Source organism: Silurus aristotelis (genome assembly GCF_946808225.1).
Source record: "Silurus aristotelis genome assembly, chromosome: 16".
NCBI classification, from domain to species: Eukaryota; Metazoa; Chordata; class Actinopteri; order Siluriformes; family Siluridae; genus Silurus; species Silurus aristotelis.
Window position 1 is genome coordinate 1,109,047 of NC_139589.1, and position 24,072 is coordinate 1,133,118.

The 24,072-nt window shown below is 40.5% G+C and overlaps 3 protein-coding genes across 18 annotated transcripts in view; 2 read left to right on the forward strand and 1 right to left on the reverse strand.

The window, feature by feature from the left end:
- The first annotated feature begins 2,036 nt into the window (after positions 1-2,036).
- On the forward strand, positions 2,037-8,296 carry LOC310738928 (protein NipSnap homolog 2-like). 2 transcript variants are annotated; one of them, XR_014537188.1, is made up of 11 exons: positions 2,037-2,201; positions 2,828-2,967; positions 3,580-3,625; positions 3,993-4,087; positions 4,249-4,319; positions 5,016-5,156; positions 5,287-5,318; positions 6,565-6,659; positions 7,160-7,243; positions 7,335-7,503; positions 7,545-8,296. XR_014537188.1 is itself a non-coding variant. In XM_083564439.1 (10 exons), the coding sequence occupies exons 1-10, from the start codon at positions 2,110-2,112 to the stop codon at positions 7,397-7,399; spliced, it is 861 nt and encodes a 286-aa protein (XP_083420565.1). In that variant the 5' UTR covers positions 2,037-2,109; the 3' UTR covers positions 7,400-8,296. The 2 variants fall into 2 exon arrangements, 1 of the variants encoding a protein (XP_083420565.1); XM_083564439.1 differs by having other exon boundaries at positions 7,335-8,296.
- Positions 8,297-9,315: 1,019 nt separating this feature from the next.
- cct6a (chaperonin containing TCP1, subunit 6A (zeta 1)) overlaps positions 9,316-24,072 on the forward strand; it is a 48,069-nt gene continuing 33,312 nt past the window's right edge. Inside the window, exons 1-14 of one of the 2 annotated variants that reach the window (XM_083564372.1) lie at positions 9,316-9,589; positions 11,312-11,375; positions 11,462-11,596; positions 11,720-11,893; positions 12,812-12,915; positions 13,008-13,118; positions 13,253-13,412; positions 13,689-13,771; positions 14,088-14,184; positions 14,280-14,427; positions 15,070-15,203; positions 15,519-15,621; positions 15,698-15,770; positions 16,303-16,691. In XM_083564372.1, coding sequence (XP_083420498.1) covers positions 9,453-9,589; positions 11,312-11,375; positions 11,462-11,596; positions 11,720-11,893; positions 12,812-12,915; positions 13,008-13,118; positions 13,253-13,412; positions 13,689-13,771; positions 14,088-14,184; positions 14,280-14,427; positions 15,070-15,203; positions 15,519-15,621; positions 15,698-15,770; positions 16,303-16,375 — 1,596 coding nt within the window. In that variant the 5' untranslated portion in view covers positions 9,316-9,452 and the 3' untranslated portion in view covers positions 16,376-16,691. Of the gene's footprint in view, positions 9,590-11,311; positions 11,376-11,461; positions 11,597-11,719; positions 11,894-12,811; positions 12,916-13,007; positions 13,119-13,252; positions 13,413-13,688; positions 13,772-14,087; positions 14,185-14,279; positions 14,428-15,069; positions 15,233-15,518; positions 15,622-15,697; positions 15,771-16,302; positions 16,692-24,072 lie in introns of those variants that run through there. The other variant, XM_083564373.1, reaches the window with a different exon arrangement.
- The window catches only part of LOC310738888 (actin-binding LIM protein 3-like), a 59,695-nt gene continuing 52,361 nt past the window's right edge, over positions 16,739-24,072 (reverse strand). For 4 of the 14 annotated variants that reach the window (XM_083564353.1, XM_083564363.1, XM_083564359.1 and 1 more), the window contains 9 exons: positions 23,829-23,924; positions 23,092-23,156; positions 22,832-22,985; positions 21,896-21,925; positions 21,201-21,259; positions 20,638-20,698; positions 19,208-19,288; positions 18,001-18,161; positions 16,739-17,874 (listed from right to left, as the gene is read on the reverse strand). In XM_083564353.1, the coding sequence (XP_083420479.1) occupies positions 19,245-19,288; positions 20,638-20,698; positions 21,201-21,259; positions 21,896-21,925; positions 22,832-22,985; positions 23,092-23,156; positions 23,829-23,924 (509 nt within the window). In that variant the 3' untranslated portion in view covers positions 16,739-17,874; positions 18,001-18,161; positions 19,208-19,244. Of the gene's footprint in view, positions 18,162-19,207; positions 20,191-20,637; positions 20,699-21,200; positions 21,260-21,895; positions 21,926-22,831; positions 22,986-23,091; positions 23,157-23,828; positions 23,943-24,072 lie in introns of all 14 variants that reach the window. The other 10 variants (XM_083564352.1, XM_083564362.1, XM_083564354.1 and 7 more) reach the window with 7 other exon arrangements.

The following is a 24,072-nucleotide window of genomic DNA, read 5'->3' on the forward strand; positions in this document are numbered from 1 at the left end:
TAGTTCCATGAAATTCTGGAGTAAGAACAGGAGCTTAGAGGATGGATTTGGACTGTAGTTAATATCAACAGTCTGCTACACTGACTCAGGACTCCAGTTTGCTCTGATTCTTCATCACTGCACCCCAACATCGTTTATCTGCAATAAATGGACATTTGGTGGCACCCATGTGAGGATGAGGTTCCCTCTTGAGTCTGGTTCCTCTCAAGGTTTCTTCCTTCTGTATCTCAGGGAGTTTTTCCTTCAGCACAGTCTCCACCGACTCGTTCATCAGGGACAAACTTACACTTATAAAGAACATCTTCATTTTTATCACCACATTATCTGTGTAAATCTGCTCTGAGACGATGTTCATGGTTAAAAGCGCAACACAAATAAACATGAATTGAATTCTATAGCTTTGAATTTCACTCTGGGATCAACAAAGTGATTTCTCTCTCTTGGCACCTTGTTTGATGTTTGATATTTGTAGAATGTTTTTAACAATGGACATCATCCTAAAGCCGTTTTACAGAGATAAAGAAGTTATACAGTAAGAATGCATAAGTTTAGTGGCTATAAGTTTGCTCCTTATAACTGTTTGTCCATAATGAGTGAACCAGTGGGGAACAAGGTGAAGGAGAAGAACTCCCCGAGATAGCATGATGAAGAAACCTCGAGAAGAACCAGGCACATAAGGGAAGCTGTCCTTATCCTTATTAACGAATGTCCATTCGTTACAGTTCCATCACTGGTGAAGTGTGTTGTTCAGTGATATTTTATTAAATGCAGGACTCTGTGGTCCTGATTCAAAGTCCTTCCCCGGGGCTATATGCGAGCCAAGTTTTCTTCCTTCCAATATATGATACATGAATCATCAGTCAGCTTCAAATGATCCTTTCACTACAATGTGTTCATTCAAACTCTGCATAAACACAACCCTTCTTCCATTTCCATCCAAACTTTTCGTGGATCATGTCGGGTTAACAATTAATCCCTGGTGTTCATAATCTGATATTTTTCCACCGTACAGATCTAAACCCTGGGTTAACCTTCAGGTTTGTAGTGTCAGCAAGTATGACCGGATAGACACAGCCTGTGGATGTTACTTTCAATCGCCGCAGAGTTGCACATTGTACTGTACTGTACATGTTTATCACCACTTCGGAGAAGAGTTTGATAATCCCATGTAAATAAAAGTGTGAATTGTTCCTCTGGAGAGGATTAAAAGCAGATCGGAGGGTTGAGGGTCGTGGACCGAAAGTAAATGTTGCTTTGAAGTTAATCGTCACTTTTACTAATTTTAAATCTAAAACTATATGTGTCACTGAGGTGATTATTTCCTTTTTCCGACTTTTCTCATATATCGCATACACTATATTGACAAACGTATTGGGGCACCTGACCTTCCCTGCCATATGTGGTTCTTCTCCAAACTGTTACCACAAAGCCGGAGGCACACAATTCTACAGGACGTTACATGGCGCTATAATAAAATTTTGCATTCACTTAAACTTGGAAACCCAAACCTGTTCCAGCATGGAAAACATAAAGATGTTGTTTACATGGAATGAAGAGGAAGATCTTGATCTCAACCCTACAGAAAACCTTTGGGATGAATGTGAATGCTGACTGCACCCCAGGCCTCCACACCATCAATACCTAACTTTACTAACACCCTTGTTTCTGATAAACACAAATATCCATAAGCTCACTCTAAAATCTAGTGAAACATCTTCCCAGAAGAGTGGGATTTTACAGATCGGTGAAGCTCTGTCCATATTTACTCTGCCTCTCTAAGATACATTATTTATACCCAATTATTTCTATCTATCTATCTATCTATCTATCTATCTATCTATCTATCTATCTATCTATCTATCTATCTATCTATCTATCTATCTATCTATCTATCTATCTATCTATCTATCTATCTATCTATCTATCTATCTATCTATCTATCTATCTATCTATCTATCTATCTATCTATCTATCTATCTATCTAATCTATCTATCTATCTAATCCACACGACCCTTTTCCGCCCCCTACAGGTGAAAAGTCTGAATGGCAGCGCAGTTCATGCTGCGGTTATGTAGCAGGAAGCGCGAGCTGCTCGACATTGAGGAAAGATGGCGACCAGAGTCCTTCAGAGCCTGAGGAAGGGCCTGCACCACACTGCCAGCGGGTTCCGACCCAAACAGAACTCTTCAGTAACCATCCGGTGAGAAGCGTGTAAACACGTGTTTTCCATGCTGCTTATAGTTGTTTATTCCAGCTATGCTAGTTGACTAGTCAGGGAGTTTGAGTGGTGTGTGTGTGTGTGAGCGTTTAAACACGAGACTCCGTGGTCCTGTTTGGGCTGGAGATCGTTTCAGCCTGGAAGCTAGAAGTTAGGAAGTAAGCGAAGCAGCTGGAGCAGGTCCTGAGGGCACTGAACATGCAGCATGGACACCATGGAGCTAAAGCTCAAGGTCACATTCAGAGCCACGTTATACAAAGAGATAGAACTTAAAGTTGAGCAGGAATCGTTTTTAAGTTCCATCCGGATGTCTGGATGTGGAGTAGGATCATGGGGAGGAGATTATGGAGGTGTAGATGGGACATAACATCTGAGGAGTTTAGAGGAGAAGTTGTGCAGCGTCATGGCTGGCTGCTGTCAAGGAAAAAGGAGTGGAGGTGTGTGTGTGTGTGTGTGTGTGTGTGTGTGTGTGTGTGTGTGAGAGAGAGAGAAAGAGAAAACGTAGACACGTATTAATATCCAACAAATCTCTTTTTCTAAACTACGTCACTTGTCTGATTATCGTATCTTCACGACTCACTTTACGTCTTCCCTCTGTATCTCCTCAGAACCTTGTCAGCGTCCTCCAACCGGAGCCGTGAAGACAGCTGGTTTAAATCTCTCTTTGTGCGAAAAGTCGACCCCAGGAAGGACGCTCATTCTCATCTGCTGGCCAAGAAGGAAGACAACAACCTGTATAAAATCCAGTGTACGTTCCCCCGACCAGCACCTCACAGCTCTGCGATAGGCTTGTGCGATATTCCACTTCCATCCCTTCTCCAGATTTATCCTTTGTTTAAATCGAATGATAGAACGACGGTTTGTGTGCTCTGGAACAGTTGTGACAGATAGTGTGTGTAAATTTGCGTTATTCGTAAAACGTGTAATTCGCAGAGATCTTTCATATTGAGATGGTGTCGAGTTTTTGGATGAATTCCGTCCAAATTAGCGTTATTTTTTTCCCAATATTACTTCACGTGGTCTGGTACTGCTTGCAGGCAGAGACAGGTATGAAAACAGGTATGTTTATTGTATAATCAATTTAATTTGATGATCAGCTATTAATCGTTGTTATTTATATGTTCGCTATAAACACGTCAAACGCGCGACACTACTACAGAAAGCCGCACGTGATCCAAAGGATATCGTAAAGGCGTCGTATGTAACATGATTCCCGAGACGAGGAAAACATCGTATCGCACAAGCCTAGCGTCCATCTCGCGCTGTTAGCTGTAAGATCAGCGCCGCAACGTGTAAATTTGTTCCTTTAGTCAGCCGAGCCGCGGTTTGTTTCAGTGCGTAACATGCCTTTCTTTTACAGTTCACAATGTCAAGCCAGAGTGCCTTGATGATTATAACAAACTTTGGTAAGCTCATCCATATTGAGATGGTGCAGTGTAGTAGTTTGGTGTGGTTTTTTTTAATTTGTAAAAAATGTTTCAATTATTAATTAAGTGTAATGATGATTCTAATTCATTATTCAATCATGAGTAGTTTTTCCTTCCAGCCTTTTTTTTTTTTTTTTAAAAACGCAGAATTTCTAAAATTATTTTATTTATATTTTGATCTATTTACGAATCAGCGTGAAATCTCGCCGTGTTTCTATTCTAGCGAAATTTCACTCAATAGCGTTAGTGATTTGGTGAAGGGTGTGTTCATGGAGCACTCTCTCTCTCTATTTTTTTTTCCGAGGCGCTCAGTGTTAATACGTATTAACCGCTTTTGCGCACACAGTGAACAAGTCTTGCCCTCTATCCACGCCAACCCTGAATATTCGTGTGAGCTGGTGGGAACCTGGAACACCTGGTACGGAGAGCAGGATCAAGCAGGTGCGCATGAGTTCGGTGGTTTCCTACACCGCTAGAAAACTTCTGCTATGAACTCGTCCTCGTTTACATTGTAGCAGCTATAAACGCTCTGTCTTTTGTCAGTTTTCGAAAAGGTTTCCATGTACTGACGCTCTCATTGTACTCGATTTAATTCCTCACAGTGCATCTGTGGCGATACAGAGGAGGCTACCCCGCCCTGACCGACGTCATGAACAAAGTCAGGAAGAATAAGGTGCGTGTTTATTTAAATATAGAGGTCCTCGGAAGCAACTACGCCGACATTCCCATGTCCTAAAACCTCATCCTATACTCATTCTAAAAAAGTCCCTATTAGGTTTGAATGATGCCTGAAATTTTAGCAGTTCCTTTGAACTTTGAATTTTTGCACATCAATTACAGGCGTATTTTTACACCTTTTTGAAATACCGAAATAAATTCCACTATACTCACATTTAATCTATATTAATTGATAAATTCTTTATATGTACATGACTTAAAAGTGTAATAATAATACGTATAATTACAAATTATAATTGATTAGATTTAATATTGTAATTCGGAACCATTATACAAAGCGGTTTTGTTTACAATATACTCAGATTTATTTCCATTTTTTTGTTAATTTGGACTCTGTAATTTTCTTTGTGTGGTTGTGTATTTATTTATTGGCCGTTTACTGTTGCTTGTATACCGATTGTGTTTTTTTTTTTAGGTACTTGTTAAAAAGCTGTGAATTGAATCTCATGATCAGGGTTTTAAAATATTCCTAAATTCGCTGTTGGTATTCGTGTGTTTGTTTTTGGATGTTGTGATACAGGTCTTAAATTTCATAAAATGGGACTTTGTGAAAGCTGCAGAAACGCTGATAAAACACTTCTGAATTTGATTGAACTCTGTGTGCTATTTGTTTTCACGTTCATCTAATCAGGAGTTCATGGAGTACAGAGAAGAACGAGGGAAGATGCTGCTGTCTCGTAGAAATCAGCTCCTGCTCGAGTTCAGCTTCTGGAACGAACCCGTACCCAGAGACGGGCCTAACATCTACGAGCTCAGATCCTACCAACTCCGGGTACGAGAGAACCTCATTGGCGTGTATATTTAGTGGTTCTAGATTTTACAGGTTCTACGTCATGTTAGGTTACATCGAATACTTTTATGATAAATCTGTCGAGTATATAATAAAACATTTTCTCTTCTAGCCTGGAACGATGATTGAGTGGGGAAATTACTGGTAAGGTGTTTTTTTTTTTTCTTTTTTTAATTATTACTTTTATTGTGTTTCAGGTTTTTTTGTTTGTTTGTTTAATTATCTTATTCTAGGCAAATTTAACCTCTGACCTGGTTTTATTGTTGCCTCTACAGCTGCTGATATTTGAGAACGCAGGGTAACGTTCCTCAAATTGCAAATTCGGTCTATAAAATATAGACTGTATGGACAAAAGTTTGTGGACACCTGAACATAAGATTGTGCATATTTAACAACCCAGTCCACATTTAGTCCTGTTATAATGAGCTCCATTCTTTTGGGAAAATGTTCCTCTAGATCTTTGAAACTACATGCAGGGTGTTAGTATAGTCATGTATTGATGTAGGTGAGGAGGCCTGAGGTGCAGTCAGCTTCCACATTCATACCAGAGGTGTTCTAGGGTTGGAGCTCTATAGCAGGAGATCTTTCTTTCCAACCCATGGTAAGCAGATCTTCATGATGCTCATGTCATGCTAGAGACGTCCTACACAATTATGAAAAGAACACATATGGCTGGAAATGTCAAGGTGTCCCAATACTTTTGTTCATACAGTCTTTATAAATGAATGCCAATTCGACCGCCTTTTGCTTGCAGTAATTAAAAAAAAGTTATTGCCTGTTTAATTGTAATAAAATCTTCTACCTTATAATAATTTGATTCTGCATGTCTTTATGAACAAACTGATTTAGTGCATTACAATAAATTTTATAAAATAATCTGGTAGTTTGGTGACGGCAGACCCATTTGAGGTACGTTTTCCTCAGCACATATGACATCAAACGTCTCGTTACATCTACAGTTCAATCACAATCTGCTATTCACCCCTGAACTTCCAGCCAATCACAATCCAGCATTTTCACAATACTCACTGACCAGGATGTAAATATATACATATTGCACAAGTCAACTGGAACATTAGAAACTTGGCAGTTTGTCACAATGTAAAAAAGTTAAGGGTCAATTTCTTGCATATGAATCCATTTCCAGCCTGAAATCTGTTGCTTTTGATTTGTTTGTTGTTTGGTTTAGAGGCAAAAAAAACACATCGTCTGTGCAGGATGTAGCTGAAACACAACTAAGTGGTCAGACTGAGTGGACACTCCGTTTTGTAGAGTTTAGTCCAGACTAAGTTTTTGACTGATTATTGTTGTCCTGTTGTAATCTGTTCAAATGAAGCTGATTTTTTGTTTATTTTTGCTGATGATAATCCTGGCTGTGGTGTGTTTTCAGGGCTCGGGCTATCGAGCTCCGACAGCAGAACAACGAGGCAGTGGGAGGCTTCTTCTCTCAAATTGGAAATTTGTACATGGTGCATCACCTGTGGGGTGAGTCAATCTTAAGTGTTCAGGAGTAGCGGTCGAGCGAAAAAATTTTCGGATACCGCTAACTCGGTTGGATCGTACTTATCGATAACCGATTAATCATGCGATAGTTTTTAAAATGGATACCGGATAAAATTGCACACCATATAAAATAGTACTAAACTTTATTTGAAAAAATATCATGGAAATTGCTAAATGAAATAAATATGAACTAATTAATTAAATATGAATAAATTTGGAATAATAAATATAATGTAGCGCATTCTGTGCAGCGTGCAGTATCGCGTGTAAAAAAAAAAAGCAGCACGTTGTGTCAGTGATTCGCCTCTAGGGGCCGCTCTCGTAATGATGGCTCTAGCAACAGAGGCAACCCGGAAAAACTATCTGTGCGGGTTTTTGTCAATGAATATGTCGACCTCCATTCAGGACCATGTGTGTGGACATTTCTGCAGGATATGTAAATGTTCTTCACGATTTAACCTTTCATCCATTTGCCACTTCAGCGTACAAAGACCTGCAGTCGAGGGAGGAAACCAGAAACGCAGCATGGCAGCACGAAGGTTGGGACGAAGTCGTCTACTACACGGGTGAGGCTTTAAAAACTCGTACTTCCCATCGGAAAGAAAAAGACAGATCGCAAATCTTTAACACCCCCCCCCCCCTTCTTGTCGTTATTAGTTCCTTTGATTCAGCACATGGAGTCGAGAATAATGATCCCGCTGAAGATTTCGCCTCTGAAGTAGCTTCCTTCGACGGAACCCGGTTCTGAAGACCGAGTTGTGCTGCTGTGGATCTCTGCTCAGTTCTGGGGAGGAAAAAACTAAACAAAACATTCGTAGCATTGTGACCTTTTTTTCCCCCCTTTTATTTTATTTGTTTTTTTTCCCCCACATGGCTAAGTTTTCCGATCAGAATCTTCTGAGATATGAATTACCCCTGAATACACACAGCACATTTAACTAACCTTTTTTCTTACTTGTTCCCATCATTACAGCAGGTCCATCACTCCTGCTATTCATGGCCTAAAAAAACAATCCAGTCAGGATCTTTTGACAGTCACTTGATTTTTTATAATGCATTTTTCCCCAGAATGCGGTGTGTGTGTGTGTGTGTGTGTATGTGTGTGTGTGTGCGCACATTGAGTAGGAGACTTTGCTCAAATCATTCTGGATCTGGAACTTCAGCCAATCATGTTCTTGTCTCTGTATCATATGTAGTTTAGTTTTACAACAGTCAGTAATAACTCTAACAGAATCTGAAATAATTGTCAAAAACGTATACAAATTTCCATTTTTACTATAAGAAACTCAAGACTGGATCGTTTAATCGAGTGCTGATTGCAGAAATGAGAATAAAGTGACGACCCCCGTCTAATAAATTTTAAATATTGTCCATATTTTCCTTTATTTGCAGCTTTTGTGTTTATCTGGTTCTTTTTCTTGTCACTGAACAGATTACAGCATGTTTGTATGTGGAAATTTTCTCTTTCCACATTCTGGAAGGATTTAATTTTGCTCAGCCAAAAAAAATAAAATCTTGAAATGTTTTTGTGTGAATTGTGGATGGATTGGTACATAATATTCTCACTGCTTTGAGGAGATTAGATGTACATACTGAAATAAATTTATGATTGAACTACAGATGATTGTCTCCGTTGCTTTGAGTCACGTTCAAATTGAACACGTCTGGTTTCCGACGGAGAGACAAATGTGACGGGAACATGATTCCTTACTCTATAAATTCTCTTTAAGAGAAAAAGGTTATTGTCTTTCATCCTGAAAGTTTTGTGAAATCACAGTGAAATACTTTTCTTTGCATATCTGAGCTTGTTCAGAAGCTGGGGTAGGAGCGCAGGGTCAGCCATGATACAGCGCCCCTGATGCACAGAGTTCTCTACATCTGCATCTTTCAAACCAACTACCTGCATGTCTTCCCTCACCACATCCATAAACCTCCTTCTTGGTCTTCCTCTTTTTCTCCTTCCTGGTGGCTCCATCCTCAGCATTATCCTACTGATATACCCCATGTCCCTCCTCTGCACATGTCCAAACCATCTCAATCTCGCCTCCCTCACCTTGTCTCCAAAACGTCCTACATGCTCTGTCCCTCTAATAAACTCATTTCTAATCCTGTCCATCGTCGTCACTCCCAACGAACATCTCAACATCTTCAGCTCTGCTACCTTCAGCTCCACATCATTCCTAAATGCCACTGTCTCTAAACCGTACAACATCTCAGGTCTCGCCACAGTCCTATAAACTTTCCCTTTCACTCACTTTTACTCTGCATTGTTGATCCCAGGTACCTGAACTCCTCCACCTTCTCCACCTCTTCTCCCTGCAACCGTACCAGAAGTATGAAGGGTGGAATAAAAAAATGCAAATGGGAAATAACGACATTTTTGCAACTGGTTTGATGGTTAGGTGATGATATTGACATAAAAGTGTTGAAAGTACAAGGGTTGAATAGATGAATGATTTTGGGAAGTATGCACAATTTAAGAAGTTTATATTTTTAGTTATTTTTTTATAGCTTGTTAACTTCAGTACACATTATGGATAGTCATTGTTGCTGACTAAGCATCAGCACCATGCAAGTCGGCCATCTTGCCTACACTTCCGCGTATAAATGACAGACGTGGCTATTAGCCAATCAGAGCTCGCTGTGCTTGTGACGTGCACGCAACGCGCGGTGGGCTGTACCAAAAGAGCTCGCTTTGGAGCTTTCTAGAAAAGGCGTGACTCCGCGGTTCAGAGCCTCACTCCGGTCCGACTAGAGAAGCTCAGGCGCGTCACGATGTCTGCTGTGAAAGCACTTAATCCGAAAGCGGAGGTCGCCAGAGCCCAGGCGGCCCTGGCCGTGAACATCAGCGCCGCTCGGGGGCTTCAAGACGTCCTGAGAAGCAATCTCGGACCGAAGGGAACCATGAAAATGTGAGTCAACGTGTGCTAAGGCCCCGGCTAGCGCACGCGCATGTTTCGTGCTCGGGCCGCACCCCAAATCGGCTTTCGGTTTACATACTGGCGCACTAAATATGGCGGCGTCGAACGTGTCATGCGCCCTTTTTAGTGCACTTGGCGAGCGATACAGCGCGATTTGGCATCGCTCTTTGTGTTCGTTAGTACAGAATATATCTATATAAAATAAATTCATGGCGGATTTTCACACTGCACTATTAATATGTGCGTCCGGTTTGAATACTGTTCCAGTGTTAAAGTACTTTTTATTTATCTTGCATATTTTACCTCAGTTTTGCTTGTTTTAGCTTCATTAGCATGGCTAGTTTGGACTAAATCTCTGATCCACATGGTCCCTCACTATGCTAGCTGTCCGTCTGACTCACAGATGCAGACAGTAATCAGATCAGTATCAGATTATTAGATTGGAAATCATTTTTTAGATTTTGAAACTATTAAAGCACGTGTAGTTCATGCTTTGATTTTTACATAAAATTATAGCTATAATATATTTTGGATCTTTTATTTCTTTTCTCTGCTCCACCCAGAACCCTGTATAGTGAAATCCTGCATCTTTCCAGAGACACTGCTTTGTTTTATTTTTTTTTTTGGAGAACATTTCTGGCATGGGTTTGGAAAATACAATATCGATTAGAAAAAGTCAACATTGGAAAAAGAGCAGATTTTCAGGAAATGTAGCAGTTTTTTTTATTTATTATTATTTATTTATTTATTTTTATTATCCATTCATTACCTCAGTTTGTGTGATTTATAGTAAATAGTCTGAATTTGCTGTGTAACTGTGCATGAAATTCACTTTTCTGTTCAATTTCTGTACAGTTATTTTGAACAATTTAAAATAAAATGCCTTCTTGGTTTAATAAAAAAAGTGTGTATATTTACACACGTGTGTGTGTGTGTGTGTGTATAAATACTATTTTATAAAATAGAATAAATCAAATTAATGCAATGCATTTCTATTATATTCATTTTAAAATGAGTCATCGATAAAATGGATTTAATAAATGGAATAATTCTATTTTGTTAAACTTATTTGGGTAATACATGCATGTTGTTTACACTGAATAATTCATTTTCTAAAGATATGTTCTACATTCTTCATTCATTTACTCCCTTTGATGTGTGAAATTGTCAGGATTTTTTAGGCTGTTTTTAACATGGAATTGGTGGCGATTTCGCGTATGCGTAAACAGTGGGTTTTATTTATTTATTTCGCACTACAAATCGTATTTCCTGTACGCTGCCAGTGTCCACAGTGACGCTAAGTGTAGTTTCTTTTCTTTCTCAAACAAACTTAATACGTTCGTGCGGGAACCTGGATTTTAACTACGTTCCACATGTAAAACAAGGATAGCGTTCGGTCCACGTGTGAACCGAAAGCCCTGTAGCGAAGCGGATCGGATCGAATACATGCACCGCAAATGCGTATTTATTTGTGTGAGGAGTCGCCATAATTCAACAATCAATCCTGCAATAATAATAATCTGTAATCTCTCTGCTGGAGGTCCATGATGATCAGCATCATTACCCCAAGATTTTATGACTGTTAGTTAAATACTGTAATATTACCTAAAATGACGATAGTTATTTTGTTTTCTGTACATTTAACATGATTCTCGGACAATCTCAAAACAACGTCCACCATTTAACCGGAAGGTTTACTTTCTTCCTCCGCAGGCTCGTGTCCGGCGCTGGAGACATCAAACTCACTAAAGACGGCAATGTCCTGCTGCACGAGATGGTAAGAGACGACGCTGTAATGCCACTATGTGACCTGATGAAGAAAGCGTTCCTGTTTTTATTGATTTATTTTTGTTTCTCTCACAGCAAATCCAGCATCCCACAGCTTCTCTGATCGCTAAGGTGGCTACGGCGCAGGACGACATCACCGGAGACGGCACCACGTCCAACGTCCTCATCATCGGAGAGTTACTTAAACAAGCGGATGTTTACGTTGCTGAGGTTCGCACGATCGCCATTCTTACGATGTTGTTCAGAATGTGTCGATCCGATCTCTGCGCCGAATTACGGATCGGATGTCTGATGGAAGAATAAGCGACCTTGTGTCTTGTATGTTGCGCTCAGGGTCTCCATCCCAGGATCATCGTGGAGGGCTTTGAGGCTGCAAAGGAGAAGGCTCTGGCTGTGCTCGAGGACCTGAAGGTCACCAAGGAGATGGACCGTGAGACTCTGGTTGAAGTGGCCAGAACCTCACTGAGGACTAAAGTCCACGCTGAGCTCGCTGACCTGCTCACAGAGGTGAGGAACATCTGTAATCTCCTCATCAAAGGATCCATCCCCTTTATCTAGCTATCCCATCTCTTTATCAATCCATTCATCTCCTGAAGATCACTGGATCCATCACCTTCATCTTGTCCATCTGTCAACCACCTGCTTTTTTCCATCTATCCATTTAGACATTCCCTATATCTATCCATTCACCCCTCTTTTACCTTTCTCCCCATTCCTTTAATCTGTTCCTCCATCCAGCAATTTGATATCCATCTGTTCTGTTCAGTCCCACCCTTTATCCATTTATCCCTCCATCTCTTTATACCATTGTGATGACCTAATGGTGAGATGAATGCACAGAGAACACCCATGGCTGCTCCTGTAGCTCTCCATGGTCTTGATCTGTGCTATAGTAACAGCTGGTCTACACCTCTGCAGTAGAAGATGCTCTGTTCTTCCTAAATGTATTCATGGGACCAGTACATTTATTGTAACAGAACTATTGTAGTCTCTAATTAGTGTCTACATTTAATAATAATAGAGCGCAATATTGACCCTAAAACATCAATCAAAATCTGATTAATTACAGATTTGACTTGTTTCTGATGCTCTCATGCGATAGGAGTTTTGGGGGATAAAATGCAAACCCCCCCCCCCCCCCCCCTCCATTTTCAAACTGGTGAATTGTACTTTATTGAAAAATAAATAAAACTATTAATAGATCAAATCATAAAAAGCAACACTTTTTTTTTTTTTTTTTTTTTTTAGGAAAAAAATATACATTTAATGTACAAAATCTTTATTGTACAAAAGATTTTTGTAAAATCATGCAGAGGAAAAATTATTTTATTTTTTTAAGCAAAAATTCTTTATAAACGAGTATGTAATTGTCTTGTGTATCGTTGATGCACGTCTTGTAACACGTGTGCGTATGCTGTTCCTCAGGCTGTGGTGGATGCTGTCCTGGCCATCATGAGACCCAACGAACCCATCAATCTTTACATGGTGGAGATCATGGAGATGAAACAGAAAACGGAGTGCGATACGCAGTAAGAAAACTCGATTGTGCAAGTGGTGGATTTGGAGTGTGTGTGCGTGCGTGCGTGGGTAATTTAGTCCCTTTTTCCTCTTTCTTTTTCAGGTTGATCAGAGGTTTGGTGTTGGACCATGGTGCTCGACATCCTGACATGAAGAAGAGAGTGGAGGACGCTTACATCCTGACCTGCAATGTCTCTCTGGAATATGAGAAAACGTACATCTGACTTATTAATTACGAACTCGAAATATTTGCGATTTGAGTCGAGTTTTAAAGCATGAGATGGGGAAAAGGGGGCGGGGCTTATGTAGAGTTTAGTTTTAAATCTATGTGAAAATCGTTTTTTCCAGCGAGGTGAACTCCGGCTTCTTCTACAAGAGCGCTGATGAGAGAGAGAAGCTGGTGAGGGCTGAGAGGAAGTTCATCGAGGAACGTGTGCAGAAGATCATCGAGCTGAAGAACAAAGTGTGCGCTGACAACAACAAGGGCTTCGTGGTCATCAACCAGAAGGTAACTCCACCCATTACTTTCCTTACGTCACCTGTACGAGTTCACGTTCTGCTCTGTATCGATGATGATCCTTTCAGACTTCAGCACAGTGAACACCCATGGCTGCTTCTGTAGCTCTCCATGGTCTTGAACTGTGCTACAGTAACATCTGGTCTACACCTCTGCGGTAGAAGATGCTCTGTTCTTCCTACATGTATTCATGGGACCAGTACATTGTTTTCTTTCTCTTGGAACGTGCATCGTGATGTTTAGACTGCGTTCTGCTTTTGTGCACAGGGGATCGATCCGTTCTCTCTGGACGCTCTGGCTAAAGAAGGTATCGTGGCTCTGCGTCGGGCGAAGAGGAGGAACATGGAGAGGTACGGAACAAAATCGTCCACAGGGAATCAGTGGTGCATGGCTGAATTCTGATTTACTCTTCCTGTAGTAAATGCAGTCAGACACCATGCTAGAGTACTTCTCTTCTCCTCTATATAGCACAGTGGTACATTCCTGTGTATTTACTGATTTGGAGGGAGAAGTGAACAATTGATCAGCATCAAGCAGGGTTCCTATGTATTTTGGAAAAGTAGAAAGTGATTTCCTGGTCTGGATTAATGGGGAAAAAAAAAAAAAAGAGTACAGTATTAAAAGATGTTTATTCATGTTTTTTATCGTCTTGCTCTTTTCTTTTAGACTTACTCTGGCCTGTGGTGGTGCTGCCATGAACTCCATAGACAGTCTCACCCCGGATTGTTTGGGCCACGCCGGTCTCGTTTATGAGCAGACACTGGTAAGTTTTAACCTCCGCCTGGGGTTTCGGTGGATAGTTGGGATCTTCTGAGGTTCGTTGCTGACGATGGGAGTTAACGGTGTGTTTTCTAACAGGGAGAGGAGAAGTTCACGTTCATCGAGAAGTGCGGGAACCCACGCTCGGTCACTCTGCTGGTCAAAGGACCGAACAAACACACGCTGATGCAGATCAAAGACGCCGTGAGAGACGGTCTGCGCGCCGTCAAAAACGCCATCGAGGACGGTACGATCCGAGGCTGACTGTACATTGTGAATGAAAAGCAGTAAAGGCAGTAGACAAACCCCAAAACCTTTCTAAATATTCTTGTTTCTAATTTAAAGAACACGGGATGACTTTATATAGTTATCCAGAACGCTTTGGATGAATCTGTGTTTAATGGAGTCGCGATTGGGTCTCTCGCATGGCCGAATTCTGATTTACTCTTTCTGTAGTAAATGCAGTCAGACACCATGCTATATTACTCTCTCTTTCTCTCTCCTTTTATCACAGTGGTACAATACGGTGTGTATTTACTGATATGGAGGAAAAGCGAACAATCGATTAGCGTTATGTGTTGTTACATATAAATTGTATAGACAATATTGGATCTGTCTTATTTCCTTATTCGTATCCTCAAAAAGGAGATTTACATCAAACAACGTACAATTTATATTTGATGATTTATTCCATCAGAGTTCATTACATTTGTATTGTAACAATGGTATATCCATGATGAGCCACTAGGGGCCGCTATCACACCACAATTCTGTATACATAAAGACATGGATTTATAAGTGATTTTTATTTGTGTTTTTTATATTAAATACTATTTTTCTAAAAGAAATAAAATAATGCATTAAAAATAAGCGTCTCTCCCGAATACAGGAAGCGTGGTAGCAGGAGCGGGTGCTTTCGAGGTGGCTGTGGCTGACGCTCTGGTGAAACACAAGATCAAAGTGAAAGGACGAGCACAGCTGGGCGTGCAGGCGTTTGCTGACGCTCTGCTCATCATCCCGAAGGTACGGGAACATTAAAAGAATGAGCGAGAGTTTTTATTTATTTATTTTTTTTTAATTCTATTTTCTTTTCCAATTTATGGTGTAATAACGTACATTTCACAGCATCAAATCCTGGCTTCATTTGTTCTGTTTTAAAGTAAATTTTTATTCATATTTAATTTTTACAAGAAACCTATCGAAGTGTAGGTAACGATGACCTCACTTATTATAATAAACGATAAATACATTTCTCTATTTTGAAAACCGGAGCTCGTTCTTAATGAAGAGCGGTTTTGCTCTTACAGCGCTTTAGAATTGTGTGTCATGTGTTTGCAGGTCTTGGCTCAGAGTGCTGGCTATGATGCCCAGGAGACATTGGTAAAACTGCAGACTGAATATATAGAATCTGGACGACAGATCGGTATAGACCTGAACACAGGTGTGTGTCTCTACACCTCATAATGTATTCAATCATTTAATATGAAGAAATGTAAGTATTTGTGGTTTTCTCTCAGGTGAACCCATGCTCGCAGGAGAGGCCGGCGTCTGGGATAATTACAGCGTTAAGAAGCAGCTGCTTAACTCTTGGTGAGTAGAACGCGAGATCTCACACTAAACCTTCAACCTGACTGTCTAATGTCCTATCGTATTCAGATCTTCATTTAATGAGGGGTTAGAGGACCTGTATGTTGTCCTGGATTAGTGATGGACCTTTTGTTGATCTTGCGATTGACAAATCCACTGTACAATCCAAAAAAAAAGGTGTTATTTGGGGAGAAGTGAGAGGGACGGGTATCTACAGCAGCTGCAGAAAGAAAAAACGTGTTCGGTTCCTTCGCTTCAAACGTATGACCCTGGATGAGCGTCATTTATTATTTCCATAAGAGTACATTACATTTGTATTAGAACTGTGCTACAGCTATGACTAACCACAAGGGGTCGCCCTCACACCACAATGCTGTATACATAGAGACATAATTTGACTTTAAATATTTCGCTCAAATCGTTTGTTTGCTACATTAACGCAGTAATCAAGTGTTTCTTTTGCATGATCACATCAGGGGAACTGGACCGAACCTCTAACCCTTTTATTTATTTATTTATCTCTCCTTGTTTTCAGCACAATAATCGCTAACAACATCCTCATGGTAGATGAGATCATGAGAGCCGGAATGTCTTCTCTCAAAGGCTAAACTAATCAAGCATGATAAACACCCATGAGATGAAGAAGGGCTGTAGGTGGCCTGTAGTTCTGCGTCTGGATGTCCGGGGTTCTGTGCTGTGACTGGATCCTGACCCGGGTTCTAACAGTGTCTGAATCCCGTCATCGTTTTCTTCACGTGTCTGCTCATTTCGCATCCGGGATCGTTCCTAAACTCGGGATCGTCCTCTCACACTTTCCTCCATCCAGTCGGGTTATTTATGAGATTTTTGTTAAGCACTGAACTGCAGTTAGTTTTTTTTTTTTCGTTCATTTGTAACCATTAAAATCATGAATGTTAATGAAAATTCCTCGTGTGTGTTGATTTGTTTCTTGTTAAAAAAAAAAACACAAATTGTTTAAACATTTTACTTCAATAAAATGAACACAGTATTTTCCTTTACAGCTTCTTCAACTCTATAATCGTAATCGGGTCTAAAAAAAAAGGCAAGATTTCCTCAACTAATATCTATAAGCAGAACATGAGACGGTGATGGAAGAAGGAAAGATTAAAAAATTAGGATCAAAGGAATGAACAGGTCATAGAGACTCTGCTGTTACACTTTTTCTCCAGAAGCTGCAGAAGAATGAAATGAAAAAAACATTGCTGTGTGTAAACCTGCTTCTGATCACCTTATTTATCACTTATTTGATAAATAGTGATTTATATCACTTTTTTTTTTTTATAAAAAAATAAGTTTTATGAAGGTCTGACTTTCTGATGATGGAACAATGAAATATACACAAATACCCAACTTCACCCAACGTCTCTGGATGCAGGAGCACAACATTTTCCCCTTTACTTGAATTAGGAGACCAAAACCTGTTCCAACATCATGATGCTCCTGTGCACAAAGCCAGCGCCATTAAGATCTGCTTTCCATGGGTTTGGAGTGGAAGATCTCCTATTGAACACCTTCGGGATGAATGTGAATGCTGGCTGCACCCCCAGACCCCCTCACCTTCTCACTACCTGACTTTACTAACACCCATGTGGATGAATGAATTTCCACAAAAATCTAGTGGAACATTTTCCCAGAAGAGTGGAGCTCATTATAAACAGCATGTGGACTCAGATGTGCAAAAAGCACACAATCGAGTCGAAAAGGTGAAATGAACATGTCTGATTTGTGGTCAAATAAATGTTTTTTTGATAAATGAGGCTGTTCTTAAGATAATTAAGGCGAAAAAGACGGAAACAAGTCACGTCTTATCTCCATAAACATGATCCATTAAACTCATTCATACATTTCCTTCTGCCTCCATCCACCGAAGAAAAAAACGGACAGATCAGATCTTCTGTGTGTGTGTGGTTCGAAACACAACTCCTTTTGGACTTTGGTTTTTGCTAAATTTACACAAGTAATGGCTGTAAAAGACCTCCATCCACACGACGTTCCTCAGACGTTCTCTTCTCACACTCGCTGGTGTAACCTCACTTTCTCCCAAATAAGGTATAAAGTTCTTCCATCTGTTTCAACCTGAAGGATGCTGCAGGAGGTAGAGTCAAACCACACACACACACACACACACACACGTGTACACACAGTGTTTATGAAGCTGTTTGCGTTTCACATTTGCGAATCAGCTGAAGGCTTCATGATGTCCTGCTTGAACCTTTAAGAGCTGCCTGCGCGTTGGTCCTGAGGTGACATCTGAAGGTTCTAGAACAGCCTCGCCTGCTTCTTCAGCTCGTTCTGTTTCCATGACGCCAAGCGCTCGAAATCGGCCATCGTCATCCCAAACACCCGGAAGAACTCGTCAGGTGACAGGTGTCTCTTGAGGAACATGTGGAAGGAGATCATTATACATGGACGTTACACAGATGTGTTGATCTTGGTTATGAAATGTGAACACATAATGACCAATTTTAAACACATGTCAGATCTTAGGTCTTTTTTTTAGAGAAAGTTCTTCATTGACCTTCTTGACAGAAGATTATAAAAAAAAGAATGCAGTAATAAATCCCAGATGTACATAAACACGCTCGTGATCATTATCGTTTCTATAGTAACGGCTCGTTCGCTGTACGTGTTCAACAGACTGATAACATGGAATCACTGATCAGGTCTTCTCTAAGGAGATGTTTTGGTTATTTGATCCAGTCCCCTTGCTTCTTTCTGGACCTGCCTCATCTCTTTACCAGGAAACCACCTCCTGCAGCTGAGGATGGTTTCACATGACCACCCTAAAGATCTATGAGTTTTTTGTGGAACCATAAATATGGATCTAGAACGTAATGAATATAAACAGTTCTGCTAAAATAGTTCAATCACCATGAACAGTTTGACACTCGAGTCTCCATCAGTAAACAGCTGAGAACCTCAACAATGATGAAGAAAAAAAAATGGACATTCGGTGTTGAGGATAAGTCTGGTTCCTCTTAGGTTTCTTCCTCATACCACATGAAGGAGTCACCTCTGGCTTGATCATTAGTGATGAACTTATAGGGACTATTCAATGACACAAAAATTTATATTTACTAAATTAAATGACATTGAAATCAATTGAATTTAATCGAATCTTTAACAAGGTAAGGAGTCTCCAGTACCAGTGCTTTCTAACTGTCTAGAGGAGCTTCTGGTTTCTTGGTCTAATTATCTCCAGAAGATTCAGGGAGAGTAAAATAATCTGATGAATGAATGATGTAAATGAGAACAGGAATATGTTTTGTAAATGTTTGAAAAAAAAAAACACTGTAGCCTAAAAGGGATAAAACGCATTCCGGTGTAGCAGCACGTGAGGAAATGTTAAGTCACGTCACACCCCATCGACACGTTTTCTCCATTTCCTTTAGCGCTGCATTGCTGTATAAGGGATTTACCTCTAATCTGGTCCTGTCCACGTCACCAGGCAGCGAGTTACGACCTCGAACCGTGACGATGAGATCCTGATACGGATAAATCTGTAAACGTGAGAAGGACGACTGGCGTGACGTGATGACCAACGTGATCAGTTTGTTCCATTCCGGATGATTCCATATAATTCTGAGCAAATCCTCAGGAAAGCTCGATTAAAGAACAAATCATTTCTCCAAATGGAGGTTTCTGGGTGAAGAATTTGTGAAAATTAAATCTGAATTAAAATCTTGAAAGCGAACCGAATTGGAACGTTTTTGGACTTGAGCTTGACTCAGGTCTCGACTTGATCTTGGCCGGTTCTTTATGCTAAAGGAGCATTTTTCAATCTACACATGTGCATCAGGACATTTATAGATTTGTTTGTTCACAGTTAATCTACATACAAAAGGAACATTAATTTGTCTCAAAAATCATAAAAAGATTCGAGGCTTTTTACACTGCATCGGAACCTGATCATGCTAGCAAACAGTTTAGCATGGAAATTGACCATGAGAAATATAACTAGCCACGTTAGCTAATTTTACGTGACTTAAAACTCCACTTAGTATTGAACAGGAAGGTGTGTTATTGCATCATAAAACCCAACAGCCAATCACTTTACATTATGCAAATGCGTGGGGTGTTTCCTTTGTCTAATCAGCAGTGCAGCATGTTCTTGATGAGGGTCAAATGTTTAGTAGCATTGTCTCCTTACTGCTCCAGGGTTCCTGGTTTAAATAGCAAACAGCTTAGCATGGAAATTGACCATGAGAAATATAACTAGCCACGCTAGCTATGTTAGCTATGTTAGCTAGCGAAGGTTAGCATGGTTGATTGCTCTTTTATTTATAGCTACTTTAAGCTTTTTTCCTCTTTTTTAAAAATGTTATTGCTACTAGTTTTTTTTTACAAAAATGCTAAAAATGCTTTTTTTTGGGTATGAAGCTGTGATCGCCAACCTTGTATTCTGCAACACAGAGAAGATAAAAGAAAACAGCAGGAATCAGTGCTCACACATGTTTCATACCACATTCTCATATACACCATTCAGCCAAAAGTATGTGGACACCGGACCATCAAAGCTTTATCTTCTTGTTTTTTTATATACAATATGGTTATGTTAAACTCCTCTAGTCTTTTCTTCTTTTTTTTCCTTTTCGTTAGATTTGTGAGGATTTGTGTGAGGAGGCTCCATTCCAGTTCATTCATGGAGGTGTTTAATGAGGCTGAGGAGGTCTAGACTTGAGTTCCTCCAGTTTACACCTTTGTTCTGTGTACAGGAGCGTCGTCATGCTGGAACTGCGTTACAGGGAAGTTCTATACGGTTATCATTCAGCTGTGATGGTCGGGGGTGCAAATACTTTTGTCATGTAAGTATACAGAGGTAGACTAGCAGGGCGGAGAAGATGCGTACCTCTGAATCCCCAGTTTACGGCACCAGTGCTGTCGTAGTGGAAGTAATCGGCGCTGTGTGGCTGAGAAGAGCGTGAACGGATCGTCAGCGTCCAATGAATTATACATTTATTCACAATAACATCAATAACTCGGAAAACAGAATTTTACGTGACTGAAAACTCCACTGGAAAATCTTAGTATTGAACAGGAAGGTGTGTTATTGCATCATAAAACCAAACAGCCAATCACTTTACATTATGCAAATGCGTGGGGTGTTTCCTTTTTCTAATTAGCAAGTCGATGTTCTTGATAAGGGTCAAATGTTTAGTAGCATTGTCTCCTCACTGCTCCAGGGTTCCTGGTTTAAATCTGAGCTTAGTGTTTGTGTGGAGAATATGTGTAGGTTCCTCTGAGGTTCTTCTGACTTCCTTCCATTGGATAATTGGATCGGTGATGCTAAATTATCAAAAGTTTTTCTGGGATCCACCATGACCCAGATCAGTATAAAGTGCCTCCTAAAGATATATGAATGAAGGTTTTGAGTGACAGTTGATGCATTTCAGGATCAGTGCCATTACTTACCCTGTTTATACAGTTCCTGCCATAACCTGGCAATGAAGCTGATTTCGAGATGAAAGGATCTGCGACACACACACACACACACACACACACACACACACACACACACACACACACACACACACACACACACACACACACACACTGTTCTATACTATCCACAGGATGAGTGTAAAGACACCAGGCCGACACTAGAGGGCGCTCTGTACACACTTATAGCGATACACTTGGAACTGTTAAATCTGTAATATTCTTCTGAATATTATATCAAGTATTAAAAATCGTAGATTAATTATTAATACAAACGTACATAGAAGAATTAATCAGATTTTAATAGACACAATACAACTGTTACAACAAAGAATTTCTAAGAAAATGAAAAGAGAATGAGAAGAGAAAAGAATGAGAAAAGAAGAAAATGTGAAGAGAAGAAAACGAGAAGAGTTCAAGAAGAGAATTGGAAGAGAAAAGAATGAAAAGAGAATGAAAAAATAATGAGAAGAGAATGAGAAGAGGAAGTAAAGTGGAAGAGAAAAGAATGAGAAGAAAAAAGTAAACATCCATGGCAGTGAAGCACAGCTGAACTAAACTAAAAAAAGAGAAGAGAAAAGAAAAGAAGCAGAGGAAAAGTGAGAATAGGACAGGGGAAGGGAGAGAGGGAGAGAGAGGAGAAGACATGAGCTTTGTTAATGACTCACCACTGTCTGCACTGTACTGCGATCTGAGGGCTGGATAGAGAGATGGAGAGAGAGGGGGGGGGGAAGAGAGAGAGGGAGAGAGAGAAAGAGAGAGAGACGGAGTGAGAGAGAAAGAGAGAGAGCGAGAGAGAGAGAGGGAGCAAGAGAGAGAGAGAGAGAGAAAGAGAAAGAGAGAGAGGGAGAGAGAGAGAGAGAGAGAGAGAGAGAAAGAGAAAGAGAGAGGGAGAGAGAGAGAGGAAGAGAGGGATGACATAAAGAGTTATATTTATGATCTCCAGGCAGAGACGGAGTCATGAGTGTTAATGCGGCTTTCATTCTGCCTCGTGAATAATAAACGATGGGGACAAAATCAGAGGGGAAATAAAGAAAAGACGATACACTGATGGGGGTGGGGGTGGGGTTTAGAGCAGGGGGCGGGGCTTATTAACATTGTTTGACATTGTCAATTGCTCACAGAAGCTCAGAATCCGTAAGGTTTACTTCATGAGCTCTGTGGGATGTAATTGTAAAATAAAATTTTGCTTTGCTGCTGCAGCGTCATAGAGAGAGAGAGAGAGAGAGAGAGAGAGAGAGAGAGAGAGAGAGAGAGAGAGAGAGAGAGGAATTCGAGACACGTTCGTTCGGGCGTATCTCGTATCATGGAGTGATAAACGTTCTCCTGCACTCTAGATTACATTTCTTCACTTGAGCAGTTTAAATTACAGTAAATTACTCCAGTCAGCCCTGTGTGTGTGTGTGTGTGTGTGTGTGTGTGTGTGTGTGTGTGTGTGTGTGTGTGTGTGTGTAATCGTTGCTGCTGACCATCACATTAAGACCTTGATGTTCATAAATAAATGCTCTAGAGCTTCACTGATGTATTGTACACCATATTTTTAACTGTATTGTGTGTGTGTGTGTGTGTGTGTGTGTGTGTGTGTGTGTGTGTGTGTGTCTTACAGCCGTTAACAGTGTTACTGTAGCCCAGACCGGACAGAGTCTCTTTGCTCCCACTGCGAGAGTTGCGTGCACTGGCCCAAGGGTCGTTGTCGTAGGAACCAGCGCGTGCCTTCATCTCCTCCTTCAAGATCATCCTCCCGATCCCGGCCTGAATCTGGAAAAGCGATATGAAAGATAGAATCCCTGAAGTGTGTAGAGAAAGATTACATCATCAGCGAACAAAGTGAACGAGCAGTGAAGTGAGAAGGTGAAGTGTGTACTCTGTTAATGCTCTGACTCCAGCTGTCTTCTTCTCCTCCTGAGGAGAACCTGCGAGCTCGAGGAACTGAGAGACAGACATAGAGAAAAGGAGACAATGAACAACATCCTGTTGTGGACACCAGACCATAAAATCGTTTAAGCATCCAATTCCACATTTAGTCCTCATGTGCTGTTAAAATAAGCTCCACTCTTCTGGGAAGATGTTTCACTAGATTTTTTTGGAGATTTGTGGAGCTGCATTCAGCCACAAGAAGGTGTGTTAGTAAAGTCATAATAAAGGTAGTGATGTAGGTGTGAAGGTGAGGGGGTTCCTGGGGTGCAGTCAGTGTTCACATTCATCCCGAAGGTGATCAATAGGTTTTGTAGCTCTATAGCAGGAGATCTTCCACACACTTCCAACCCATGGGATGCAGATCTTCATGGAGCTGCTTTTTGCAAAGGAGCATTGTCTTGCTGGAACAGGTTTGGGTCTCGTAGTTCGAGTGAAGGGAAAATTTCATGCATCCAAAGACGTCTCATACAATTGTGTCCCTCCAACATTGTGGCAACAGTTTGGAGAAGAACCATGTATGGTGTTGAAAGGTCAGCTGTCCCAATACTTTTGGCCAAACAGTGTATGTATTTATTTCTATAGTTATTTGTTGGTTTGTTTAAGTCTGTAATCAGGTTTTGACAAAAGCAGTATAATTATTTCATGCTAATACAACAGAAGATGCAGAAGATCTGATGAAGGTACCTTTGGGTGAGCCGCTGTTCTGGTAGAAGTGCTGGTAGTGATCCGGAGATGGAATCGGGGAAGACAGAATATCTTCGTTGGTTTTATTCTTCGCAGCTTCGTATTCACCGTCATCTAAATGTTGTCAAGAAAGAAAAGATTGATGGGTAATCACAAGGTGTTCGAGAAGAAGTTCAGGATTAAAGTTCAGGATTAAATGAGAGTGTAGACTCAAAAGATGAGGGTGGTGTTTAAATACACAGGA

What these genes read in the sequence shown, in the direction of transcription:
- LOC310738928 (XM_083564439.1), top strand. Translation starts at nt 2,110, where the DNA reads ATGGCGACCAGAGTCCTTCAGAGCCTGAGGAAGGGCCTGCACCACACT. An exon ending in TCAGATCCTACCAACTCCGG is followed by an intron (nt 5,157 to 5,286) that starts GTACGAGAGAAC and finishes TTTCTCTTCTAG; the next exon opens with CCTGGAACGATGATTGAGTG. An exon ending in ATTGAGTGGGGAAATTACTG is followed by an intron (nt 5,319 to 6,564) that starts GTAAGGTGTTTT and finishes GTGTGTTTTCAG; the next exon opens with GGCTCGGGCTATCGAGCTCC.